This window comes from Plodia interpunctella, chromosome 17 (assembly GCF_027563975.2).
Source record: "Plodia interpunctella isolate USDA-ARS_2022_Savannah chromosome 17, ilPloInte3.2, whole genome shotgun sequence".
Lineage (NCBI taxonomy): Eukaryota > Metazoa > Arthropoda > Insecta > Lepidoptera > Pyralidae > Plodia > Plodia interpunctella.
The window spans coordinates 2,388,317-2,403,088 of NC_071310.1; the positions used below are offsets into that span (position 1 = coordinate 2,388,317).

General features: G+C 33.4%; 2 protein-coding genes across 4 annotated transcripts in view; one reads left to right on the forward strand and one right to left on the reverse strand.

Moving 5' to 3' along the window:
- The window catches only part of spas (spastin), a 22,364-nt gene extending 16,677 nt beyond the window's left edge, over positions 1–5,687 (forward strand). For all 3 annotated transcript variants that reach the window (XM_053757373.2, XM_053757375.2, XM_053757376.2), the window contains one exon: positions 125–5,687. The gene's annotated coding sequence lies outside the window, so the exon portion shown is untranslated. The remainder of the gene's footprint in view (positions 1–124) is intronic.
- Positions 4,855–13,854, reverse strand: LOC128676922 (uncharacterized). Its single transcript, XM_064436519.1, has 15 exons — positions 13,471–13,854; positions 13,177–13,311; positions 12,493–12,661; positions 11,937–12,043; positions 11,262–11,466; positions 10,893–11,048; positions 10,644–10,685; positions 9,977–10,362; positions 9,422–9,559; positions 8,944–9,112; positions 8,177–8,286; positions 7,561–7,660; positions 6,778–6,882; positions 6,402–6,557; positions 4,855–6,091 (listed from the first exon to the last, which is right to left on the reverse strand). The coding sequence occupies exons 1-15, from the start codon at positions 13,803–13,805 to the stop codon at positions 6,035–6,037; spliced, it is 2,370 nt and encodes a 789-aa protein (XP_064292589.1). The 5' UTR covers positions 13,806–13,854; the 3' UTR covers positions 4,855–6,034.
- Between the last annotated feature and the right edge of the window lie 918 nt (positions 13,855–14,772).

Genomic DNA, 14,772 nt, shown 5'->3' on the forward strand with positions numbered 1-14,772 from the left:
ATGATAAAAAGCAAACATACAAAAAATATATAACAGAACACAGTAACACACACATTTGCATCTATAATATCATTTTGGCCAACATTACTTGCGACAGTTTTAAATGAATTTGTTTCTTTTGCAGGTATTAATTTGAACGTACGCGAAAGGGTGAGTCATTATAATAAGATTATTTGCACGGACGATTTGTCAGACGAAGACAGAAGAAAATGAAAGGAGACCCACAAAGTTTGATAATGCTCAAATTTTACGATCATCCATACACTTCATTTCCAATATTATGACATATGTTCGATTTCTTTTAACAAGCATTTTACTATTTTGTCATTTAAAAAAAATCATTGACGTACAATATTTTGAAATGAGTGTACGCACACATGTTTTTATGCAAACAAGACCTAAAATATTTAGAATAAAATATTAAATATTCTGTTATTTTTTAATATAATCATTAATGAAAATATTTATGATGAAAACAAAATGAAGTGTCGAAGATCCTATTATTATTTTATATAGGTACCTACCAATTATAATCCAAAGAGAAGAGATAGAAATCAAACAATTAAAAAAATATATTTTCTAAAAATTACTTTTTTAAAATAAGACGAGTCGATCCCAAAAGAATTAGTACAACGCGATTCAATTTAGAAGTAGCTTTCGATGTTACTAGATAATGAGAACTACGCTTACGTGTACCTATTCTTCTTTATTGAGTCGGGTTATACTGGCCCTCTACTGACCCGTCCAAGGCACGTCAGATCCATGTCAGAGATCTCTTAGGTACATAATGACCTTTATGTGCGTGGAAATAAGGTTGAATGTTGGATAGTTGTGTATTATATTGCTAAAATGGCGTGAATGAAATCCGTGTAGGACAAATGATTTTGCTATGTGCTTTTTAACCTCGACAACTATTCAGGTGTACGATATACGAGACATATGTTAAAAATAAAATGTATGAATGGAACATGTTGAAATTTTGATGAAATCCAATAATGGAATGAAAAATAAAAAAGGAAATTAATCTCTTTCTTGTACCTGTATGTTTCAAAGCTAGGTTGTATTTATTTATAATTTAAGCTATATATATATATATATATGTAGGTATAAATGTAATAATATACATATGTGTATAATATCTAATTTATGTTTTTTTTTTTTTGTATTCTTCAAAAATAACATTTTAATAAGTTCAAACAGACAGCCATATAGAAAATGGTGATGAAAAATAAATTATTATAATTTGTACAAGTTCTATCGTAAAATTTGTATTAAATCAGTATGATAGTAATGTGTTGATGTAGTTAGTCAGGTTAGTGTTAGTCATACATCGATTTCATGTGGACATTGTTGATTTTTATGCAACAAATTCCTACAATATGTTTCGTGTTAGGCTCGTAGTTTTTTTTTTTAATTTGCCGCAAGATACCCGTTTATTTATAGTAGTTATGCAAATATTGTTGACAATGTACTTATTCTAATTATGTTGATTATTAATTATGTATTTCTTTCGAATGAATTCCGTTTTAGAGATTCGTTGATGTATTCCTTTAGTAAGTAGATATGTTTAATTATTATATATTGTATTGATATTGTAATGTGCTGCAAATCTTATGAGTAGTTAAAATATAATTTGTATGACATTAATGACGGGTAGAAACACTTCCTCGTAGCCATAGACCATTTAGAAATGGTCTGTGCTCATAGCCGAAGCATAGCGTTTGCTCAAAATACTAATGGATCTGGTTTCTTCGAGCAAAATAGTAATAAAAATAATATATTTTCGTAATAGGTTGTTATAAAAATTGTCTATCTCTTCGATTTAATGTTATTGGAAAATATCAATTTATTGGACCACACAGTTACGTAGGATCGAGATAGTGTGCCATTTAGAAGTGATATTAAAAACGCGGGGAAAATGTGGGGCAATCGAGATTAGATACTACTTATACTGTGGTGTTTACAAAACTATTTTAATAAAACGTACGTATACACTTCATTATTATAACGTCTACTGCTCATATTATTAGTGGTAGTCGTTTTCATATTTACGACTAATTCTAAAAATCACTTTTTTATCTACTTGATGCTGGCCATCAATTTATTGTAATGCGCTTTATTAAAATTTTAAGAAAGAATAACTCTCGATTGTTCTTGGAGACTGGACAGAATTCAAAATATTAGAACGATTCGGTGAAAAAACATTTAGATTTCTGGCCAGTCCTCACAGCTCGCTAGCCGTAAAAAATGTAAGCCAAATAACTTTAATATTGTCGATACATAGTTGTAAACATATTTCCTAATTAAAGACAGCGAGTAGTGGTTAGTGCAGTACTATAGTTGTTATTTTGAGTAGAATTGAAAATATATAGATACTGTTCCAATATTTTTACGCCTTACATTTGGTCGCGATAAGATTTTCCGATGCACCCTTTCAATTTACATAAATATTGTACATATAACTGTTTACTGCGCACATTTGATTAAAACTTTGTAAAATAAATCTTGCGGTTGTCAGAAGATGAAAAAAGAATATAAGAAATATAGTAATGTTACGAAGATACTATTTTACAAAGTTTAAAAATATATATTCTCAAAATCTTATTGCGAACAAATGTTGTGTAGATGTGCTATATAAAAATATGTAGTCTTACCATTCCTAGTTATAAAATAGTCGGACATAGATATTTATTTGTGCTCTTTAGATAGTATAATTTATTTTATTTCTACGTCGTCTGAAGCTTGCCATACACTACCAGATTTTAGTTATATAATTTTATATTTTTATTCTGCTTCGTCAATAGTCTAGATAATTTATTGTGGCGTAGATTTTTTTGTTTTCAATGTGTTCTCAAAATACAAATACGTGGAGTGTGTGGCTGGCGAACGAAGGAAATATTCTTTGTATCGTTGGCGAAAGAAATATATTTGTTGACTTTTCATTTTCACTGAATGTGATTTATTTTTAAAATATTCCGAATAGGATTGGCAAATGTCAGAAATTGGTGCTTTACGTTGCACATATATTTTTTATTCGAAAACGAAACAAATAATATATTTTCCTGTATGCGTAGTGTGAGTTTTCGGTCCGTTTAGTTCGCTCAGCCGGATGCAGTCACTTTTATCACATGCCACACTGTGATTCGTTGGTTGTGACCGTCTATACCCAGCCCAATCGAGAAGCCTAACTGCGAAAAAGATTAGTTGGTGCTCAAGTACAGGTCGTTTTTTATATTTATAAATCCTTCCTGCGCTGTATAATTTTTTTTTCAAATTTCAAATTAAAGTATAGAATAAACGCCCCTCGTCAAGAAAACAATATATGGTATTCTTAAAAAATCGCCAACGCTTCGGTATCGATATGTATTTGCTATATAAAAATAGTCCTTTTGAGGACCGTGTTTTTATTACAACGTACTTCTATCGAGAATAAGAAGTAAGTTATGTTCCGAATTGAAAACTCGCACTGCGGCCTTTGATTTTACAATGGTGATTATCTCCGCGTACACAGACGACGTTGCAGTGTATAGTATACCCAGGTTTCAATAGTTCCATCGTGGAATTGTAGATGGCATCAGTTACGATGAGGAAATCAACGTCGGTTCCATTATTTTTTAAATGGAACTAGTGATTAAATATCTAGTAGTTCCATAATGGAACTAGGCGGTACTAGTGACATGGAACGCCAATACCCAGTGTTGGGCAAGTGTGCAAAAATGCTGAAGTTAGAGCCAATGATAGTTTTCAAAATTTCGGTTGTGGTTATTTTTGTAGCAATTTATTGTGACGTTTGGACATTAAACTTTTTTTGTTGTATGTTGATTGTATTGGAAATACTTGATGTTGATAAAATCGTAATCTCATTAGTTAGTTACGTTGCGATTCTTAGTCGTGCTTTAGCGTTTTTTTATTTAAATCATTAATAATATTCAGTTCACAATATCGTAAAGTTATAGTTTATAATGTAGAAAGTTATTGAAAGGAGATACAAGTGCGAATTATTACATTCTTCAAAACAAAAAGCCAAGTATGAACAACGGAGAATTTGAACACTCTTCGTTATTCCTTCGGTATTCCAGATATATATCCACTATATAAATAAAAGCTTTGCATCGCTGTGATATGGATAATAAACCCAATGCCTTATTAAATTTTCTCAAGGATTATGATTTTAAAAATATTACTGTTGACTGCACGAGTCTTTTTCTATTAATCCTATTTTAATTGATGCAAAACTTTGGCATACAATTCATTACACTGATATATTTTCAATCTACACTATTATTATAAAAAGGTAAGCATTTGTGAGTTTGTATGTTTGACGCGGGTGATCTCCGAAACTGCCGAACTGATTTCAAAAATTATTTCACCATTGGAAAGGTACATTATCCAAGATTGCTATAGGCTATATTTTATCTCAAAATTCCCACGGAAGCGAAGCCCCGGGCAACGTCTAGTTATAAAATATAATTAAAGAAATTAATTTTATTTCTCGGTGCTTCGTTACTTCTGCTGCACTTTATTATTATTACATTGTTCTATCGCACAAGAGGACGACATATCACTAGCTTATTTCTGAACCTATTGATTTTAATACTAATTATGTTTGTTTTGTGGTGAAATATTTCGCTTTTTTTCTGTAAAAAAATTGATGGCGTGTCGGTGTAAACATACTCGTATATTCATATCTTCTGATGGATTGTGAAATAATATCGGTGTAATCAATAAAAAGATGCATTTCAAAATGAGCTTTATATGTGAAATAATGCGACTGATTGTTAGCTATTGATAATCAAGTTCTTATCCAATTTTGATGTGCGAATTTAATGGTTAGTTTAAATAAAACTTCGGGTATGATTAATGTTAATTAATAATTTATTGTGCTGAATAAAGTACTAGAATTCTGAGGCCGTCCGCTGAGTGACACTACGACTACACTGAGCAACTGAACAAACATCTCTTATTGGCATTATAGCGATAAAAAGAGATGGCATTAAATTCTTTTTGCAACCGTAGCGCGCATTTAGCTTGTTCGCTCCCGTTTTATTCACCCATCTCTTGCGCACGTAAGGTGTGTGACTGAGACATGTTGAATAAGCGCGACGATTACGTGTTACGCAGCGTACGACTTTAAAATACTATATCAAAATAACTTTATATGACTGATGAGGATAATTATTACAATTTTCTTTATTAACGATATAAAAAAATATGATTAAATTTTGTTTGCGTTTGCTAATTGCTATAGATATATATTTATACTTTTCAGGAAATGTACGTAATTTTTACAAATAGAATATAATTTTAATGTGGTATCACAAGTCTTCCCTTTAATGTTACAAAATGTTTTAAGCCACACATAATTTTACATATAATATTAAAGTTTTAAAAAGCTTAACTTTCAATCAATTCATCTTTGATTTATTTTCACAAATTACGTACACCTCACTCAAAAGTATAAAAATATAATTCTAGAATGGTTGTAATTAAAGTTAGCTATTTTAATTTAAGCGCACGAATTTACCAACTTGACTAAAATGTAAGTTAATACCGTTGAGCATTCAAAATAATGTATTTTTCATAACTATCATGAACTAAGTGCACTCTTGCCTAAAATGTCGTAAAAGTACACTACGCATATATATATATGTGATACACGGTTTATAAATAAACAATTAATTTGTCAATTTCGTGTTTTATTTGTAGCTAAATACAGTCTTCCTATATAGAGTAGAAAACAACATTTGGGAATTTTTAACAAACTACTTTTTTTTGCCATTGGTGGGTACCTTGGTGTGGAATTGGTTTATAAGTAGTCCCTTGGCTCTGTCTACCCTGTAAAAACGTCATACTGTAGATACCTTTTAATTAATTTAGATGTACATAAATGTACAGACCACCGTGTAAAACAACACAAAAAGCTACCATAAATCATTGCAAGCTTGCCTCTTTAAGATCCATGCAGGCTCGCTCTTCACTTATGGTCGACTGTACGTACATGTAACTTTCATAATAACGACTTCATTTATTTTAATTATTGACTATTGGCTTGATTCAACACAGCAAAGTATGAATATGAACATCGTAGAATCTGAAACATTATTTAATTGTATCAATACAAACACTAATTAATTTTATCAATAAAGGCATAAACAAATTCTACTTGTTAGTCTATTCTGCCATTAGGTATCGCTGCTTAAACCACTTCACCACAATATTACACAAGTAGCACTTACACAATCATAAAAAAATTATATATCCAATATTGGTCGCCGCCCCGGGTCAAATATATTGTCACTTGCCCTTAAAAGTTTATTATTCCGTGCCATTAAAGTCTAGTATATATTAAAGTCTATACAAAGAAAAAAAAGTATAATATTTTTCTTCTACTACATACTTACCGCGACAAAAGTAGGTCGAGATAGTGTAATAAAATGACCTGCTTTCAAAACGATGGGTTTTTTCATGCACTCCATGGCGAAGCTGAACCGTCTTCGAAATAGTCTGTCCTGCTCATACCACGGGCATTGGTACAGTTCGTCGCGTAATTCTTGGCTCTGAAATACAGGCATGCATATAAATTATTTTTCGCTAATTTTACGCTTTTTTATAATATTGTTGTCAATTAAATTTATCTCGCAATCGAAGTGAAAAGTAGATTAAACACCTAGACAGTAAGCCGACATTTTAGTTCAAATTGCAACGTTCAATTTCAACGTGAAAGAAGGACAAACACATTTTGACATTAAGAATAATGAGCCTATCCTAAAACCATACCCTAGTGGTCAACTCGTTTCCGCTCCAGCAGTAGAAGTATAATTGCGCTAGCATACTCAGCATATAGTTGACAGACGAGTAGAACTGGAAGGTGTTTGGTGGTTCCTGTATCGAAACAAAAAAAACAAAGCATCTTATACAAATGTAGATTTCAATGAATGAACGAATAAATTCTTTTAAGTAACAGAGACTATAGTTGGTTAGTATTGCGTATAGACTAAAGACTAGACTAGGTATGTTAGTACAAATAATTTAACAATAAATGTAATTGAAAGTTTAAAATCATAGCGGCCATTCCTGCACCAATTTTGCACAGATTTGTATTTTGTATGAGAAGTTCCAATTGTTATTAAAAACTTACTTATACTTTCAATTGTTCCGTCTTATTGTAATCGAATCTTGCATGTTAAATTTCAACTAGTATCCTACAGAGCTAAAAATATCCACGTCGCTTCTGTTCCCACAGAAATGCCTTATTGTGACAATTATTTAGGATAAGCATGACCTCCTGGTGCACTCAGAAATAGTTACCTTGTAGAATGCAACAAAAGCCCTTTAGACGAAAAATATTTTTAATACGAGCTTGGGTTTGTACCTACTATAATAATATTTGTCAAAGCTAAAAACTACTAGACATCACTACTGAGACGAAATGCCGAAAGAAACTCATTTTAAACAGATTGGTCCCCGTTATGCTCGCCAGAAGGACATGAATTTTTAATCGAACTTGAAGATTCATTATTTTATAATATACTCAAGTACTTGCAATTGCAATATACTTACAACACTGATTCTGAAGGCTATTATACAGACTATAGCGGCCGAACCGGACATTTGAAAAAATATTGTCACGTTAAAAAAGTTCTCCAAATATAAGATGAATCTGTAAAAACAATGAATTTATTTTTACTAATGATTAACTGTACAGAATAGTAAATGACTGAACTGAAACAATAGTAAATTTGAAAGTTTAAATTAAATATGACATCAGCACCATTAACGAAATTCAAACCTTCATAATGAACGAAATAACAACAAAAGAATGTATTTAGCTGAAAGAAATGGCTGGTATTAATATTACTGGAAGAGATTGCTGAACCGCCTTGTAACTATTGGCTTTATAAGTAACTATAAGTGGACCGTCCCGACTATAGGTACGTTCGGGTAAAACCATAATAAATTATAGGTTTACCTAAACGTTCCTCAGTAATTACACTATCTATTGGTGAAAACTGCATGAAAATCCATGCGGTTTTTGACTTTGTCGCGAACAGACAGACGTGGCAGAGGATTTCGTTTTATTATTCTGTAAGGATAAATACGTCCATAATTTGTCTATAACATTAAGATTTATGTTGTGTGGATCTACTGTTATTTACATATACTTTTAAATACTTACTTAATAATAGCTTGATGTTGGGCGAGACACTGAATCAATGTCGTGTTGTTTTCTTTGCAGATATCCTTATGGGCTTGTTGAGATACACTTAGGCTACCTATACTTTGTATCTGAAAACAATAACTAGGGCAAATAACAAGATCAGAAAATAAACAAATATATTTTTTTAGATAAAGTACGTATAATTTTAAGACCATTATGATAATTCATAGTCTGTTACAATGCTGCTGGATCGTTATACGAATACCTATTTAAAGTACGTAAGTACCTACTTTAAATGTTCGTAGTTAAAACTAAGTAGGTAGTTTGGAAATCCATTTAAAAGATAATAAAAAATAAACTTAACCATTGTTAAAAACTAAAATTTTGAAACAACTTTTATTAAGAAGTCAACAGCATAAACGAAATATTTAAGGTAGCCGTCGAACAAACATAGCTTGTTTCAGTGTGATAGATTAGGTAATAATAGAGTCGTGAAAGAAAAAGTTATCGACCACCACTTGCTTTCGGTGAAGGATAACATCGTGAGGAAACCTGCACACTGGTTGATTCTTATTGGCAAACAACTCCATTAGTAATGCCAAGAAAGTTATTGTGTGTGTTTTATTCCACGTAATAACCACGACCCTCAGCCATGAGGAATACGACTATGAAGAAGAAGTTATAATAAGTATTCAGTATGTTCTTAGCTAAGGAAGCCGACCTTCCGAACCGACCTAAGGAAGAAGAACATACTGAATACTTTATATACCTACGGTAAGGTATACCTTTTGTATTTTGTCCTTAATAATATCAAGCTGGGCGCAGGCGAAGCTGATCATCGTAATGGAGAGAGCGTCGGTGGTCATGAAGGAGTACGCACCCATGAACGCGAATCCCAGTTGATACAAATATCCCAATTCATAGTCTGGTGACTTGTCTATGTTGCCTGGCATCCTGGAATTGTATGAAATCTTTTTCCCATTCCACTGTCAGTGTTTTGGGCGTTGTCGTTGGCGTGTTGTTGGACGTTGTCTTTCCATTTCACACTGTCAGTGTTTTGGGCGCGTTTCCTTCCTGTGGCGAGTTGGACGATTATTTTTCCGTTTAGGCGGTCTGTGATAACTTGTTGCGACGTCCTCTTCTGACTAATTTTGTTTTTGACCACTTCTTGTTTCGCCCGGTTCTAGTAATGCCCGCTTATGTCAGAGAAGGGGACATTTCTTTTTGCAAAATTTACATTTTGCACAAAATCTATATACATACCACATGACAAAAGGATACGCTCTAGGCCCCTGGCTATTCAGTAACGGAATCACAGCCCATTCTAGACAGTTGAAGGTCACCACTGTTAGAAGAAATAAATATAATCGCCGCATTTTACGATATTGAACCGAGAGGATCCTAAAAAAAACATAATTTATTACTTCAATCTTGTAACTAATTAAAATCTTAATTATCCTTCCGTATTACCATCTACCGGTTCTACCATCTTTCCAAAAGAACATAATGGCACTTTTCTCTCAAGTCTATATGTTCGGAGTTCCGCAAGGGAGCGTACTAGGTTCAATGCTGTATCGTCCTGTCAGTATTAGGAACCTAGTTAGGTACACCTTAATATGTGAAAACTGCCTCATAATATGACCTGAATGGCCCGTGCTTATGACTTACTTATGTGATGAAGATGTCAAAAATGCTAAGTAGGTATAGATTTTCGTTGCTCTATTTCTAATTTAATATATTCTTTCTCTCTCGTCGTATTATCTATCATATGCCTTGCCTTTCTCTAGTTTACTCAATTAATTTCATTTTTATACTCACTTATGCTGATCATCAGTTTGTGCAACAAACTCATGGTTGTTCATCATCTTCAACAATTCCACAACGGACTTCCTCTTGACAACTAATGCCGTCATCTTCAGACAAGTCGAAGCTTGCGTGAACAGCACATATAACCCCATTGACATGGCATCCAGGTCGCCCCAAACTATCCCCAAGTATACCAGAATAAAAATGGGTATGCTGTATTGAAGACACAATGCGAAAATTTGGTATAAATCGTAAAGTTTGTTCGGTTTTGTAGTCATCCCTATGTCTAGTCCTAGGTATTTAAGGAATTGCATGTGTGGTTTTAAGAAAAGATCTACGTTATTCGATAACATTGTTATCGAAGTAAGTGTAGATCTTGAGGCTACTTTAATTGGAGCCTAAGTGAGGTTTAGCGCTAGCAGACTACGTTATATATATTATAGACTATTCCTAAATGTGACGGATATTCTTTCTTCAGAATTATATAGTGTCAAAATAATTACAGGAAAAGCTGTGTGTTTTGTGAACAATTATAAGTTTGTGTTAATTTCCCTTCGCTGCTTGCTAACTTATAATTATAGTAAAATTTCGCAGCAAAGTTTGATAATTATCTGTGGAGTATGGAATTTAAGTGCTGCCTGGTAGGTATTTATTAAAATCTATTTATTTATTTATGTGCTTGATTCAAAACTGCAAAATATGAGTAGGACATCCGAAGTACCTGAAATATTAAAACAAAGTTACAATAATATAATATAAATTTAAATATTTTCTCCACTTGTCTTCTCACACATTTTGATACAAGGGATACAAAATATTGTGCCCAATAATAGTTTCCGAATAATTACGGAAAGCACGAGTATATAGCACGAACAAGGGGAAACACAAACCAGATCTGAACTTCTGAAGCATTCCTCTCTGTACTTACAGCGATATAAGTTTGAAACGACAGCGTGATGTAGTGTCCGGCCCGAAGGAGCATGGGTCGACTCATGCGCATCATGGCGAAGCAAAGGTCCCTTTTGAAACGCACGTCCTGCTCATACCACATGCACTTGTACATGACCGTGTGGAGGTCTTCACTCTGAAAAATAATATTTCATTGACATATGATGTATAGAATCCGGCGCGAAGGCAATGGGGCAAATTCATGCGATTTAGCATAGCGAATTATTTTCCTCGGATAAATACGGATAATTGTAACCTACCATACCCTACGCTCACATTTAGCTAAGCCCCAGTCTTCAGCAATATGTTGTATAATTTTGAGGCAAAAAAAAATATTTTAATTGTATACCTGACAGGTGAGCTCATTCCCGCACCAGCAAAATACGAACAGCTGTGTGCACATCACAAAAAGGTAGCTGATCATGGAGGCGAACTGCATACTCTTCCAGCTAACCACCAGCAAACGCAAAGCGGACATGCAGAATATCCCAACGCTTCCCGTCAGTTGAAATAGTAAGTTGGTATGGTACGCGTCTTCGACTTTTTGGGTGAATCTGCATTAAATGGTGCATTAATTGGCTGAATGGTGTAATTTGCTTTACTCGACTGTTTAAAACTACATGTTTAAAAAATGGATAGAACAATTTTACAGCCGGCATCGGTCTCGTCTCGATCGTGTCTCAACTCTTAATGGTTTAAAGAGTGTTTAAACTGATGTACAAAATACTACAATTGAAAAAGCATTGAGATTCAATTACGATTTAACATTAGCAGAACAAATTGTGACAAAACAAATAAAATGCGATGAAGATCAACTACCTATTTGGTCCTGGGATCGACTCCCAGCGCGGGTAAATATTTGTACCTATGATCACAAATATTTTATCAGCGGGTCCGAGAGTGTTGTGTCCGTTTCTGTGTTTGTGTCCATCACATTATACAATCGTTTATTATTGTACATTAACCATTAATTAACTATAGTGATTCAATCAAATACATTTTGTAAATAAAAATTGATTCCTACGTTACGATAGCCTGGTGATGATTAACGCATTCGACCAGAATTTTACGGTTTCTCGACATTACTTCTGTACGTTCCTCTGGTTCCATTTTGTGGTGTAAAGACTCCACCTGTCGATGATAAGTAAATAAATAAGTACAGTAATATTCATATGATTTTTTTTTTTCTAGCAAATCCCACGACTGGGCAAAAGCCTCGCCCAAGTTTTGATTTTATTATTGAAAAATAGTTTATAATCAAAATTATTTTTTGTTGGCAATCGCACTCACGATTCCGGAACATCGTCGCAAGTGCAACGCTTCACTTAAACTTGTAGTTAAAGGATATTTTTTAATGACCTCTTAAAATTTTATAGTCTATGTACCTATATAATTCTTATCCTTATTTTTGAATAGTTTGTTATTTTTAATTAGTTTTAATTTTTTGTCTTAAATATAATTTAATATAATAAAAAATTACATACATCAAGACTGCTATGTACATAAATAAATAATGTATATTATATGTTAGTGTAATAAATATTTAATAAAAAGAAAATTTCATCGCAAATCAGACTTACGTGCATTATTTTATCTTTGACGATTTCAATCTGCGCGCAGCCAAAGATGATTGTGTTTAACGTGACACTGTCCACGCCGAAATACATGTATGCACTGATGCAGATCGTTATAAATTGGAAAGCATAACCGATCTCGTATTGCGGGGACGACTTGGGAGACACGGGCATCCTGCAGATGTAAATGAATTTATTTGTTTCACGCTATGGACACAAAGGCAAACATATAAAAACTGTAAGGTCGCTGAAACGTCAAAAAATAAGAATATTTAAAAAAAACATGGACGTACTTTTAAAAAATTAAAGAAGACATTTAAAACTTCTCTGATAGATGCAAAATTTCAGGCCCTTTTTGTATTTTCGTTAATGATTTTGTTATGGCCAGATAATTGTTTAATAGTTAGATATTCCATGATAGTCAAGGAGCGAAATAAAACATGGAATATGCCAGTTATTCTCCCCACACGTAAAAGTCAATAAAGAGAAAGGGAAATATGGAGATTCTTCGTATAGGCGACGGGCTAGCACCTTTAGGCGTTTTTTCTTTAATTTCGCCGCCCTTGTCTCTGTCGTTAAGGATAAAATGTAATACGTTATCTGTATAATTCTATCCTCTCGTCAAGTCCTGGACTTCACCTACCCTAGGAGCATTAGTACCAGGATAACATAACACTGCCCTGAACCTACCACATATTAAAAGGAAAATTCTTGCCGGCGTCGTCGAACATCGGTTTCAAAGCCCACAAGCCGCACGTGAGCTGCGAGCTGATCATGAAGACGAACAGCAGCCTCTTGATACTTGTAGCTCGCAAATTTAAAATCCTAAAAAATTTAAACCCTAAATACATTGACCTACTAGTCTTAAAGAAAAATATTCTAAGTTTTCGTGCTGAATGTGATGCTTAGTTACTCCTAATTTTCTAAATTGTAAGACATTTGCCCTTAAGTCGTAGGTAATAAGACAGTTAGGTCCTACCCTACCTCTTATGTTCCGGGGATTGGGGTTGAAAAACATCAGAGTTCATCTGTTGCAGCAGATCCCTGAGCATCCCATCGTTTATGAGATAAACAGTAATTTTGAAGCAAAGACAAGCTTGTGTGAACAGCAGATAACAAGCTTGAGAAACTGCCTCCAAGTCGCCCCACACCTGGACGATGTAGATCACTTGAAAGATGAGGAATAGGTACTGGAAAACAACCATGAAATATCTATAAGCTTTGCTTATAATAGACTCTTTTATGGGCGGCAGCCACACGCCCATGAATCTCATGACTAATCTCGCTCGATCTAGAAAAAGATCTTTGCAATCAAACATTGTTACAGGCTTTTTTTATTTCTAGTACGTGTAGATGGGAAAATTTAAGCAGCACAGATTGTCTGGTTCTGTGAGAATGTAGGTAAATTTATCGACTAAACTAAGTAATAATTCAGTAGTCAATTTTGTCTTCTATTTATCTCATTATGTAAAATTGATTGAAAACAACGTCGTACTAATAATCTAATTGGATTAAAATCAGTACTAACTGGCTATAATAGTCCATTTAGCATAATGAGGCACTTATCTGTTTATAATAAGTATTTACCCACTAACTCGTCTCAACATTTAATTATTTTTACCTATATTATCTATTGTAAATTGAAAATTAATAATAAAACATGCAGAGTTTTGAATAATAAATAATAAGTAGTTAACAAAAAGTGTCTATCTACAGTAGGTATAGTGATTATATCCTCTTTGCCTACAGATGTCGAGTAAAACAACGTGCCCAAACGGATTTAGTTCGAATGTAGTATTTTTTTCAAAAAAACGTGTACCAAACAAAATTCGAATTTTAATAGCAAAATCCCCACAATCGATGGCTCATCTCCTCGCCTGTCCCGAGTGTCCAAAAATACATGTACTCGGGTTGACTTAATGGCAGCTTCCGATGAAGCTATCGAAGTGGCTCGATTCCGGCAAGAATATATTTATGTAGCACCACACCACACAATATATAGAGCGTTGATTTATCATCAACACAGAAGAAAAATAGCAAAATGCACTGTACATTGAAATTAAAACTTTTAATTAATTTACAATAAATATAATTTTATACTGTTGTGTGCTGGCAACAATTTGATCTGAAACCTAACGTGACGGCCGTGGTCCGAGACAAGATGTAGGCGTCTTCGATCGGCACTTATCTAAGTCAAAACAGAATAAACTTAATGATAAACAACTTATCATTAGGTTTTTTCCGTTTTGATTCGGGGAAACACAGATTTGCGGGGAAATTTCGAAC